This window comes from Otolemur garnettii, unplaced genomic scaffold, assembly GCF_000181295.1.
Source record: "Otolemur garnettii isolate 467f Iridium unplaced genomic scaffold, OtoGar3 scaffold00020, whole genome shotgun sequence".
Lineage (NCBI taxonomy): Eukaryota > Metazoa > Chordata > Mammalia > Primates > Galagidae > Otolemur > Otolemur garnettii.
Genome location: NW_003852415.1, coordinates 4057635 through 4070778, shown reverse-complemented (window position 1 = coordinate 4070778; position 13144 = coordinate 4057635). Strand labels below are relative to the sequence as shown.

The following is a 13144-nucleotide window of genomic DNA, read 5'->3' as shown; positions in this document are numbered from 1 at the left end:
TTTTTTTTTTTTTTTTTTTGTAGAGATGAGGTCTTGCTATGATGCTTAGGCTGGTTTCCAACTATTGGCCTCAGGTGATCCTCCCACCTCCGCCTCCCAAAGTGCTGGAATTACAGGCATGAGCCACCCTACCAGGCCCAGAATTTAATTTCTATAAACAAGAATTATTTTGCTTTGCTACCAGTTATCTACAGCCCACTAAGCAACAGCTCAGACAATAAAAGGCTAGAATCAGATAACCGGAAAGGATGTACTGGATGTAGACAGTGCAGTTTTCCGATGATGCACAGTGTTTTCCTATGGCGCATGGAGGGAAACTGGAGTGAAGGGCAGGTGGGATAGTGGGTATCACTCTGTCACCTTGGGTAGAGTGCTATGCCATCATAGCTCACAGCAAGTTCAAACTCTTAGGCTCAAGCAGTCCTCTTAGTTCAGCCTCCCAAGTAGCTGGGACTACAGACATTTGCTACCATGCCCAGCTAGTTTTTCTATTTTTAGTAGAGATGTGGGTCTCACTCTTGCTCAGGCTGGTCTTGAACTTGTGAGCTCAGTCTGCCCATCTTGACCTCCCAAAGTGCTGCTGAGATTAGAGGCATGGAAGGGCAGGTTGTATAGTGTGATTTGGGTGGTGGTTACATAAATGTATATGTTTGTCAAAATTCATTGATCTGTACAATTAAAATTGGTGTTTTCGGGCGGTGTCTATGGCTCAGTGAGTAGGACACCAGCCCCATATACCAAGGGTGGCAGGTTCAGGCCTGGCCCTGGCCAAACTGCAACAACAACAACAAAAAATAGCCGGGTGTTGTGGCGGGCACCTATGGTCCCAGCTACTCCGGAGGCTGAGGCAGGAGAATCGCCCAGGCTCAGGAGTTGGAGGTTGCTGTGAGCTGTGTGACGCCAAGACCCTCTACCAAGGGCAACAAAGTGAGACTCTGTCTCTAAAAAAAAGACTGTCTCTAAAATAGGTGTTTTTGGGCGGTGCCTGTGACTCAGTGAGTATGGCACCAGCCCCATATACCAAGGGTGGCAGTTGCACACTTGGCCCCGGCCAAACTGCAACCAAAAAATAGCCAGGCGTTGTGGCGGGCGCCTGTAGTCCCAGCTACTTGGGAGGCTAAGGCAAGCGAATCCCCTAAGCCCAAGAGCTGGAGGTTACCCTGAGCTGTAACACCACTGCACTCTCTACTGCGGGTGACAAACTGAGACTCTGTCTCTAAAAAAATTTAAAAAATAAAATAAGTGTGTTTTATTATATGTAAATTAGACCTCAGGGAAGTTGATTTTAAAAAAAAAGAAAAGATAATCAGCTTCATGGCCCAAGTGAGAAGAAGAGTGAGTACAGAAAGAGCCAGCCATCCTCAAACTACGGCCCGCAGGGCAGCCTGCCCAGGACATTTATCCGGCCTGCAGGTGTTTTGCCCCCACTGCTTGTCCTGCTTAGCAGCCGACTGGTCCCAGGGCCCGCAGTCCGGCCCTCCAACGGTCTGAGGGACAGTGAATTTGCCCCCTGTTTAAAAAGTTTGAGGAGGCTCGGCGCCTATAGCTCAACTGGCTAAGGTGCCAGCCACGTACACCTAAGGTGGCGGGTTCGAATCCCCAGCCTGGACCCGCCAAACAACAATGACGGCTGCAACCAAAAAATAGTCGGGCGTTGTGGCGGGCGCCTGTGGTCCCAGCTACTTGGGAGGCAGAGGCAAGATACTCGCTTGAGCCCAGGAGTTGGAGGTTGCTGTGAGCTGTAATGCCACAGCACTCTACCCAGGGGGACAGCTTGAGGCTCTGTCTCCAAAAAAAAAAAAAAAAAAGTTTGAGGACCCCTAATAGGCTCTTACAGTATAGCAGTGTGGGAGGGGTAGGGATGTGGGGAGTGGGGAGCGGAAGTTTGTTGGAGTACCTGACACAGTTAAGTACTCATGAATTAACAAACTCATTATCTTTCAGGATCAGTTTGATTTGGTGGAAGGTGCAAAAGTGTGGTGAAAAGAAAATATTTGGATGTGAAAATAGACCTTAGGAAGAAGAATTCCGGCTTGGCGCCTGTGGCTCAAGTGGCTAAGACGCTAGCCATGTAAACCAAGGTGGCGAGTTCGAATCCAGCCCAGGCCTGCCAAACAACAAGGATGGCTGCAACCAAAAAATGGCCGGGCATTGTGGCAGGTGCCTGTAGTCCCAGCTACTTGGGAGGCCGAGGCAGGAGACTCGCTTGAGCCCAGGAGTTGCTGTGAGTTCTGACGCCACAGCACTCTACCCAGGGCCACAGCTTGAGGCTCTGTCTCAAAAAAAAAAAAAGAAAGAATTCCACCTCACCGATGTAGCAGGCACTCAAAAGCTAGGTTTCTTTTGGCTAACATTTGAGTGTTTGGCATGTACCAAGCATCTTACTTGGTTGAACCTTACGAAATTGCCAATATTTAACCTTTTGGCCAAAACATGGTTACCCCCATCGTCCATCCTAATAAAATCTGACTTATCATGAATTCTCATTTTCTCACACTCTTGGGACAGTGGGACAGGTAACACTCTCCACACACACACCTTTACAGATAACAAAAGCACAGAGAGGCCAAATAACTTGTCCAATATTACCTACTTTGTCAAAGGCAAAAGCGGCAATGAGATCCCAATGGCCGACCCAGATGCAGGCTGTCATCCTTGCGATGCAAGATACAAACAGCTCTCGCCTGTGCTCTTGGAACTAGGCATAGTTTTGGGGAAATGCACAGCCCCCACGGAAAGATCCCATCCTCTCCACCAGCTCCAGTGCGGCCAACCCTTTGTGCTCCTAAATGTGGCCCCTGGGTGACATCTCTCCAACGTCTTCCCTCTTCCGCTGCTCCTGACTGACCTGCCGCCACCACCCCTCCTGTCCTGTCACTGCGCTCACGCTCCCTAACCGCCCCATCCCTGCCCCTCCGAGCTCCTGATCATTGCCACAAGCTGTTTTATTTCAGTCACTTTGTGGGAGGCCATTATGCTGACCCACGTGGTTTACGCGGGAGGATCCAGGATAAAACTAGGTGATCCCGGCTGCACGGCAGGATTGGCCAGTCTCCTCAAACGTGTCTCCCCACTATCCTTCTGGCGCTTTATCTTCTCGTCTCAGTCTTAACTTTCTCCTGACTTTGAAAGTGCTCTAAGAGCACGCTAAGAAACTGGGTCCAGAATGGCGGATGCTAGGTCAGTGCCTGTGCCCCAGCCTGGTCCACCTCAAGTAGCGGAGTTGGAAGAGCCCTGAGGGAGTCACTTCCAGGCTTTCTTCCCAAGCAAACCCACCTCTACGCATAAATAACATTTGCCCAAGGTCTGCATGCTTGCCCTCGCCCGCCGGCCTCGCGCACCAGGCCCTACCAGGTCGAGTCCTAGTCGGAGCGCCGTCGGGGAGGGCGGAGATAGCACCGGACCCTCACTGCTCCGCGGGAGTCGCCGCGAGTGGCTGGAGAGCTCTGGGCGGCAACTTCCCCGGACAAGGAATTCGCTGGAGGCTGAGACGGCGACAGCAGCCAAGACTGAGGGCGGGGAGGCGGCCAGATCAAAGGGAGCCTCCCGCTGGGCCAAGACGTGTCCTAGAGCGCCCAGGAGCCACCCCTGGGGAGGGCGGGGGGCGTCCGCCGCTGCCGACCCAGAGAGTAGGGCGGGTGCCCATGCCGGCGGGGGCCCGAGACGGTGTGCGAGTGCGCGCCCCCGCCCCGCGCGCGCCCCCTCGGCCCCCGCGCGTCCTCGCGGCCGTCCAGACGCCCCTCGCTAGTCCCCGGCGCTGGCGGCCCGCGCCGCAGCCCCCGCGCTCCCGCCCGGGAGCAGGCGAGGCGGGGCGTGAACAGGCTGGCCACCGCGAGGCTGGGGGCGCAGAGGCGCGGGCACAGCAGCCTCGGGAGGGAGAGATGCGTCGACTCCCCGGCCGAGCGGGACTCCTTCTCGGCGTGGGGCTGCTGGCAGCGCTGCTGGCCGCGTCGCGGGGCCTCCCCCTGAGGAAGCCGCGGGGGCCGGGGACCAAGAGCCACGCGAGGCTGGCGGAGGTGAGCGGCGGGGAGCTGGGCTGCGGGGCGCTGGGCTGCGGCGCGCGGTCCTCCTCCCTAGCCCGCCGGCTCTGGCCGCTCGGGGAGCAGGACCGGGACGCAGGCAGCGCCACCAAAGGAGAGAGGCAGGGGCGGGCGGGACGCCCCGGGGCACCGGGCGATCGCCAGGTGCGCAGATCCGGAGGTCTGCCTCCCTGCGCGTGGCCGCGAGCCCTGGCGGGCTGCTGCGGGCCAGCCGGGAAGAAGTTTCACTTCTGTGCCCAGTGAAGGGACCCGCCACTTTGCAGTGGCCCGGCTTCCCCTCCCTCTCCCTGAGCAAACCTCGCCTGCAGCCGCCCTGTCCAGGTGCGCGCTAGTCGGAGGCCAGTCCCACACGGTGCCAGGAGAACACTGGGCTTTTATCAGTGGCGGGCCAGGGCTGCCGAGGGTCAGATGAGCCCCTTTCGTCTGAACTGAGACAAGCAGAGGTAGAGTAGGGCTCTCTAACTGCGATGCTTAGCCAGAGACTCCTAAATTGTTATGTTCCTGGAAAATCCGAAGACATCACTAAGATGTGGCGGGGCGCTTTCCTGGTGGCCTGTCGGTGGGCCTTGGAAGTATAAACCAGGAATGAAATGGAAGAATGGTATTGGCCATAGAGAGAAACAGTAATCTGTCAGGACCTATATCTCCTGTCTCTGAGGCATCTGCAGTCAGTTTGTTGCCCCCTGGATTGTAGTGGACATTCATACCTCTGAGGACAAAGCCAGCCAGACTTGCATTACGCTGGGCAGGAACTGGCCTTGGGTGGGTCTTCCCATGCACTGAGCTGTTACAGGAGAAGACCAGAAAAGTTCTTCCCATTTTCCAGATAAGAACACTGAGGGCTCAGACAGGCATGCAGGGTGCAGGAGACTATGAGTAAGAGCCAGAGTTTAGGCTATGCTGCTGGTGTCCAGGCTTGAGAAGAAAGGGACCCCAGCTGCGCTTGAGGGTATGTGTGTAGGCCCAGTGCTTCTCTATCTTTTTTACCTGTACTCCTTAAGGAGATTTAGATTTGATTTTCTGTCCCCACTGACTCCATGAAGTGTTGTTTTTTTTTCCTTGAGACAGAATCTCCCTATGTCACCCTCTGTAGGTGCTTAGCGTCACAGCTCACAGCAACCTCAAACTCTTAAGCTTAAGCAATTCTCTTGCCTTAGCCTCCCAAGTAGCTGGGACTACAGGCACCCACCACAATGCCTGGCTTTTTTTTTTTTTTTGCAGTTTTTGGCTGGAGTCTGGGTTTGAACCCACCACCTCTAGTATATGGGGCTGAAGCCCTATTTTTTTTTTTTTTTTTTTTTTTGTTGTTGTTGTTGTTTGGCAGGCCTGGGCTGGGTTCAAACCCACCAGCTCCAGTGTATGTGGCCAATACCCTAGCTGTTGAGCTACAGGTGCCAAGCCCCCCATGAAGTTTTAATTAATAAGTTTTAATTCCACAGATAGACTGTTTATGTACTATGGCACTTTGGAATGTCACAAACCGTTGTAATATCTGAGATGTTTTGTCCTCCAGCCCCTTGCCCCAGTCCAATTTTGCCCCTGTTGAGAATGCCTCCCATAGACCAGGTTGCTCATCTATGGGAGAATGCCTCCCATGGACCAGGTTGCTTGGCACTTTGGTCATTTTGTGGTAGGGACCACCCTTTACTGAATTGTAGAATGTTTAATGGTTTCCCTGGCCTCTATCCACCAAATTCTTGTAGAACCCTCCTTCCAGACAGGCCTAAGAATTGCCAAATGTTTTCTGAGGGACACCTCAGCACCCCCGCCAATTGTTGAGAATCACTGCTGTAGACAAATTCAGAGGCCTCTGGCCAGTCCTTCCTAGATAGAGATGATATTGGTAATAAAATTTATTAAATTGGCATTGTTTCTACTCACTTGGCATAAATCCTTTCTATTTTAGTACTATGGCTTTGTATTGCAATTATTTTTAGTATGTTTGCCAAATCTTCCCCCAACAAGAACAGCCTGGAAGATGAATTATTTCAGAGCCAAAGTCATATCCTTAGTCCCCAGTATAGGGCCTGGCAGAGTCCTCAAAAACATGTTAAATCAAATTAGTGCCATGAGAGCTTGGAGCCCACGGTTTGGGGTTCTGGTCCCAGTGGCCCATTAATGCATGGGTGACTTACCCTGGATGATTTCCTCATGTTACAAAGAGGAGCTAAATCACCCCCCTGGTCCCAGCCAGCTCTGACAGTGTTCCTCGGTCCGTGTGATTTGTGTTAAAGCTGTTATACATTAAAAGTGTTAGTGAAGGGATCATGTTGAGAGAATGCAGGCTGCTATTCTAGGGACTTGGGTGGTGTGTCAGAAATAACTGACCAGCCCAAAGACCTTAATGAAGAAATTAAAGAACACAAAAGCTCTTGGATCTAAAAGTAGAGGATGATGGAAGGGAAGGGAACATTCTCTGGGTCTCACAGAGTCGCACAAATTACTTAACATGATGTTGTTCATTGTCACATCATTTCACATGGAAATTACCCCCATTTTCTTTCTTTCTTTCTTTCTTTTTTTTTGAGACAGAGTCTCTGTCACCCTGGGTAGAGTGCTGTGGCATCATCACAGCTCTCAAACTCATCACAGCAACTTCAAACTCTTAGGCTCAAGTGATCTCTTGTCTCAGGCTCCCAAATAGCTGGAACTACAGGCATACACCATGCTTGGTGAGTTTTTCTTTTTCTTTTTTTTTTTTTTGAGCCTCAAGCTATCCCCCTGGGTAGAGTGCTGTGGCATCACAGCTCACAGCAACCTCCAACTCCTGGGATCAAGCAAGTCTCTTTCAGTCTCCCAAGTAGCTGGGACCACAGGTGCCCGCTACAACGCCTGGCTATTTTTTGGTTGCAGCTGTCATTGTTGTTTTGGTGGCCCCGGCTGGATTCAAACCTGCCACCTTAGGTGTATGTGGCTGGCACCTTAGCCACTTGAGCCACAGGCACCAAGCCAGTTTTTCTATTTTTAGTAGAGACGGGGTCTTGCTTTTGCTCAGGCTGGAAGACCCCATCTTATTAAAAAAAAATAAAAGGTAGTATATACCAATCAGGAGGGTGGCCAAGGGGTGAAATACAGCCCCATTCTCCTGCCATGGTGCTAAAGAGGCTGTTTCTGTTGAATGGTGGGCATTCAGAGTCAGAGACCAGAGTGACTGAGCTGTGGAGGGACCTCAGCCTCACCACTGGGGCTGCAGGGAGGGGAGGTGCTGGCCTGCACATGGCTACTGGATTTGACTCTCCAGGACACCACTTCTGACCCTTGAGGCATAAGGGAAAAGAGAAAACAGAAAACCCAGGAGGGAGCTGAGACAGATAAGCAGGGGGGCTGGGGCCTGGCAAGGAGGTCTGTGGGTATCAGGACTTGGTAATCCCAACTGGGAATACACGGGACAGGGGCTGACTGGCAAGCTTGGGAGGGTAAGCATAAGTGGATGTGTGGTGTGTGTGTGTGAGAGAGAGAGAGAGACAGAGAGAATTGGTGAGGATGTATCTCATCTGTATCTGGGCAGTAATGCAACCCCCCGCCACAGAATGGAGTTGTGTATTTGTGCATGAGTGAAATTCCACATGTATGCTTAAAAGACAGGGGGAGGGGGACGTATGAGATAGGAAGAGTTTCTAGACAGGCTAGAGTCTTAGAATTCACTTTAGAACACCAGGAGAATACCGCTGCTGAGAGATTCTGCATCAGTGGGGATGGGGGCTCTTCAGACTGAATGAGATGTAAAGAACTGGGATATGGCCTGGAAAGAGGGGTACAAATTTTTTTTTTTTGAGACAGAGCTTCAAGCTGTCCCTCTGGGTAGAGTGCCATAGCGTCACAGCTCACAGCAACCTCCAACTCCTGGGATCAAGTGAGTCTCCTGCCTAAGCCTCCTAAGTAGCTGGGACTACCGGCGCCCACCACAATGCCCGGCTATTTTTTGGTTGCAGCTATCATTGTTGTTTTGGCGGCCTGGGCTGGATTCAAACCCACCGCCTTAGGTGTATGTGGCTGGCGCCTTAGCCACAGGCGCCGAGCCAAATGTTTTTTTTTTTTAAGACATGATTAATCTTGCTTTGTCACCAGGCTGAAACGCAGTGGCGTGATCCTAGCTCACTGCAACCTCAAGCTCCTGGGCTCATGTGATCCTACTGTCTCAGTCCCCTGATTACCTGGTGGCTGGTACCACCTGGTACCACCACATCTGGCTAATACAAAAATAAATTTGTGTGTGTAGAGACAGTGTCTTGCTATGTTGCTCAGGCTGGTCTAAAACTCTTGGCCTCAAAAAATCTGCCTGCCTCTGCCTCCCAAAGTGCTAGCATTACAGGTATGAGTCACTGAGCCCGGCCAAGAGGGGTGCTTCTTATCACACCTCCCTCTCCCCTCTGAGAACCATCGATCACCACCTCCAGGTGGCATTCTTTGCATGCTTACCACGTGAGGCACCACTCCAACTCAGCAACCCTATACAACAGGCACTGATATTTCCCTAATAGAAAGAAACTAAGGCAGATTAAGTAACCTGCCCCAGGTCACACAGCTAGTAAGTGTACAAGTTGAGATTTGAACCCAGGTTGGTCATGTAGACTCCTCCAGCCTGCACCCATTACTGTCCCATTCCATGCCAGACAAGATGATGGAAATGGAAGTGCTTTGTGAATGCAGAGCATGGTTGCAGGTAAGGGGCTATGTCATGCATGTCCTTGCATGTCTCATGCCATGCATGTGTGCACATGGGTGCTGAAACCAGGCAGAATTGAATTTCAACCCTAGCTCTGTTATTGTTACCTTTGAGGATTTACCTAAGTCCCTTAACCTCCCTGAGTTTCCAAAGCCTCATTTTGAACATAAAGCTGGTCATACTTGCCCCTCAGTGTTGCTAGTATTCATTTGTTTACTCAGCAATGATTTGTTGTACCAGGCACTGTGCTAGGCACTAGGGACACAGTGAACAAAGCAAACAGAAGGTCCTGCCTTGCACTGAACTAACATTCTAGTTGGAGCAAGTGACAGATGGCACATAGAGAGTCTGGTGCCGGCCTGGTACGTACCATGTGCCCAGAAGTTGGGTACAGGTCTGCACTGTGGGTCCCCTACCTGTCTCTCCTCAGGCCTTCCTTCCAGTGGCCCATGCTCAGTTGCCTGACTTTTTCACTGGCACTAGAGCCTGCTCAGAGCTGTAAGTGTCCAACCTGAAGTGCCTGGAGAGCAAGTCCTTTCTGCTTCCCGCAGTCTTTAACCAGTGATTGTCCACTCTGGTGGGATCACCCTGGGGCATATGAACCAAACTGGCTCCCAGAGGTGCCCACCCTGGCTACTGCCAGACAGAGCATCCTTCATTAGCTCCTTCCCTCCCTGTCTCACTCCCCCATGCCCTGCTGGTGTCTCCTGGGATCACCTTCCAAAGGGACTGCTTGTGCTTGAATCCTTGTCTCAAGGGCAGGCTTTTTAAGAGAACCCAAACTAAGAAGGATATTACCCTTGTTTCTTTCCACTCCCAGAGTTCCCGGAGCGGGGCGGGGGAGCCTGACCCACAGGGCAGGAGGCTCCACCAGCAGCTTAGGGGAGGAGAGGCAGTATGGCTGGCTGTGACAGTTCCCAGGACTTTCTCCACCTTTGCTCATCTCGTGGTCTGACTGGGCAGTAGGGAGAGGAGAGTGTGGGGGAGGGCTAAAAAGGAACATTCTGAGCACCTGCTGGACAGCAGGGCCCCGGTGAGGCTCATTCTTGTCGTCGTTCCCATTTTCTCGGTGAGGGGGCTTACAGAGGTCACATCCCCTGCCAGGGCCTTGCAGATCAGAAGTTAGGCCACTGACAGAATTCAGACCCAAACAGCCAGACTCTAGGGCAGGGCTTCTTAACTATGGCATTGTCACCCTTCTGAATTGGGAAGTGCTTATGGTTCGCACAGACCTGGTAAAGCCAGGAGTCTAGGCCTAGAGCCCACACTCTTAACTGGGGGGCAGTCCTATGCATTGTAGGATATGTGGCCTCTGTCTACTAGATGCCAATAGAATCCCCCTCTACTTGTGACAATCACAAATGTCCTCAGATGAGAACCACTCCACCACCCGCTACTGGCAAGCCCAGTCACCAAAAGGCTGTGTGACCCTGAAGTTCTGCCGCTCTGAGACTGCCTGTCTATGTCCCAGAGGCTGCAGTCAGAGTGGAACCACTAAGCAAAGTCACAGAGGAAATTAGGGCTTTGGTGGAGTTGTGGGTGGGAGCTGCCAGGAAGGCAGCACTTGGGGATACTGCAGACCTCTGGGATTGGTCAAGGAAGGGGCTGAGTTGTCCCATTACTCATCCTTCCACCTTCTACTCATCTGGCCTTGCTGTCCAGACCAGAGTGCTTTGACTCAGCGAGAGATTCCCAGCCCAGGCTAACACCAGCCCCCAGCTGCTCTGGGACCAGGCATTTAGTGCTGGAGCCTTAGAGCCAGGCATCTGGGGACCACAGAAGGGGTTGGTTACAGAGGGAAAGAAGATTCTAAGTCTCTTTTTCCAGACTTCCAAGAGAGTCAGAGAGAGTGAGCAAATAGACTGATGAAGCTTTGTGAAGGGGACTCTCAGTCCTCTCACCTTATAGCACAGTGGTTAAGAGTATGGGCTCAGGCCCAGACTCTTGGCTTTACCAAGTCTGTGCCACCTCAGGCAAGTTTCCAGCCTTCTCTGTGCCTAAGTTTTCATTGTCTGTAACACGGGGAAGGCAGTTAGCACCCACCTCCGAGTGTTTTTGGGAGGATGAGAGAATGATTGTTTAGAATGGTGCCTGGCACACAGTAAATGCTGTGGAGTCCTTCTAGAGAGGAATTATTATCCTCATTCTGCAGATGAAGAAATTGCCAAGTTAAAGGAGTTAGAAGGCTGAGCTGGGGTTTGAACTCAGGCCTATCTGACTCTCTGCCACCATACTGCCCACATATGAGACCAGAGGGGTCAAGGCTATGGTCTGAGTGAGCCAGAGACTATAGGTGCCAGGTCCCCAAGACTCATAGAATAGCCCTGGGAGGTGCTTCTGCCTTGGACAATAGTTACAACCTGGAGGTAGGTGATAGCCCCTGAGCCCTGGTACCCCACTATCTGGGCAGATGAATATAGGAGCAAGAATCAGAGACAACCAGAAGCTGCCTTTCACCTACTATCTGAGCTGAAACAAGGACTTTCCTGGTATGGACACCATGGCCAGTAGCTGGTGGAGGGAGTCGACTGGCTGGCAGCAGCCACACCAACAGTCTGGATTAGGAAGAGGGGCAGCTGGAGGATGGTAACTGGTCAGAGAGGCCAAGGAATGTACCTCCCACATGGACGGATGGGCAGGGCCAGGTGGACAGGGAGTGTGCTGAGGGGATGGGCCCAGGCCTGCCGCACACTTTCCTCTAAGACCAGGTCCATGCAAGGGGCCTTCCTGCTCTGACTTGTGGAGGGCACAGTGAGACCGTTACTTCAACAGCTCTATTCCCTTCTTGGGCCTCCATTTCTTCATCTGTAAAACAGAGTTTGGGTAGTGTGTTAATCCCTCTTTTTATGTCTCAGGTGGGTCACTTGTCAAAGCACTTTGTGATAGTCTACTGTCTGTGCAGCTACACCCTCACTTGTCTGCTGAGGGCATCATTTAGATTTTACATTCCACATACACACCCCAGAGAGTCAGATGCTGTGGCTCCTGAGTCGCCCTGGACAACCTTTTCTGGGTCCACAGGGGGTGACCCTGACTTCAGTTACCTCAACTTCCCTCTCTATCCCTCAGGCCTCAGCCTCCCCAGATCCCAGCTCTCCCAGGGAGGAGGAGCAGTCACTACAGCTGTCCAGAGCCCACCTGCAGGCAGGGCCACGCCAACACAGGCGCCAGACTCTCATGGAGCCAGCAGCCCTGACACCAGGCAGGGCCACCCCATCTGGGACCCTGGAGGACACCCCCTCACTGCTGGAGCTGCAGAAGCTGCCAAGATTGGCCAACACAGACTTGAGTGCCCCAAACCCCAATATCCAGGTAAGAGCAACAGAAGGGCCATTAGCCCAGTAGGCACCTGGAGAGGAGCTGGGCTGAGTGGTTCTGACCCCCCACCTTATTCCCTTAGAGAGTGAGGTTCCTGTGTGGAGTCACAGATCAGACCCCCGTGCTCTCCCTGTGGCAAAATGGGGAGGATACCTGCCCCTCCACTTTCTAGCTGTCAACCTCAGCAGGTCTCATGGCTGTCCAGGCCTCTGTTCCCTAGGCCATAGCAAGGGACAAACAGTACTAACTTGGCAAGGCTGCCATGAGGATCAAGTGAGTGGGAAATGCTTCACAAGCTATGAGGGATTCCGGGAATTTGGGACAGGTCTCCTGGACAAGACTTGAGGGTCCAACTCCCAATGACCAACCCTTCACTGCAGGCCCCTGAAGAAGGGGTTTGGTGCAGAATAGGGTGCATTGGTGGCATGAGGACAATCACCTGAAGTGGAGAGGCTGCAGAATTTGAATTATACACTCCACTGCCTGTTGGGAATCTCTAATGATAATAATTCTGCATGTTTGTGTAGCAGCCACAGTTTGCAAAACACTTTCACCAAATGAGAAACAAAAAACTACAAAAGTATAAAACATAACATTCTGAAATTACCTGAACGTATGCTTCTCCTTTTTTTCCTCTACCTACCTACACACACACACACACACACACACACACACACACACACAAACTGGAAGGTTATCTATCAGTGATGGAATGTAGGTTATTTTCATTTTCTTCTTTGTATCTTTTTTTTTCAGAGACAGAGTCTCACTTTGTCACCCTTGGTAGAGTGCTGTGGCGTCACAGCTCACAGCAACCTCCAACTCTTGGGCTGAAGTGATTCTCTTGCCTCAGCCTCCCAAGTACCTGGGACTACAGGCCCCCACCACAATGCCCAGATACTTTTTTGTTGCAGTATGGCTGGGGCCGGGTTCGAACCTGCCACCCTGGGTATATGGGGCTGGTGCCCTACTCACTGAGCCACAGGCGCCACCCATCTTCTTTATATCTTACTGGGATTTTTTTCCCCAAAATTCTGTTCAGTGACTTCATGTTACTTTATAATGACCCAAAATAATGTTTTCTGAAGTTTAGTTTCACATACGTAATTTTTTTTTTTTT

At 51.9% G+C, this 13144-nt stretch overlaps 1 protein-coding gene across 1 annotated transcript in view; it reads left to right on the top strand.

Moving 5' to 3' along the window:
• The first annotated feature begins 3881 nt into the window (after positions 1–3881).
• The window catches only part of ISM2 (isthmin 2), a 13811-nt gene continuing 4548 nt past the window's right edge, over positions 3882–13144 (top strand). Inside the window, exons 1-2 of the mRNA XM_003786947.1 lie at positions 3882–4016; positions 11776–12018. Coding sequence (XP_003786995.1) covers positions 3882–4016; positions 11776–12018 — 378 coding nt within the window. The remainder of the gene's footprint in view (positions 4017–11775; positions 12019–13144) is intronic.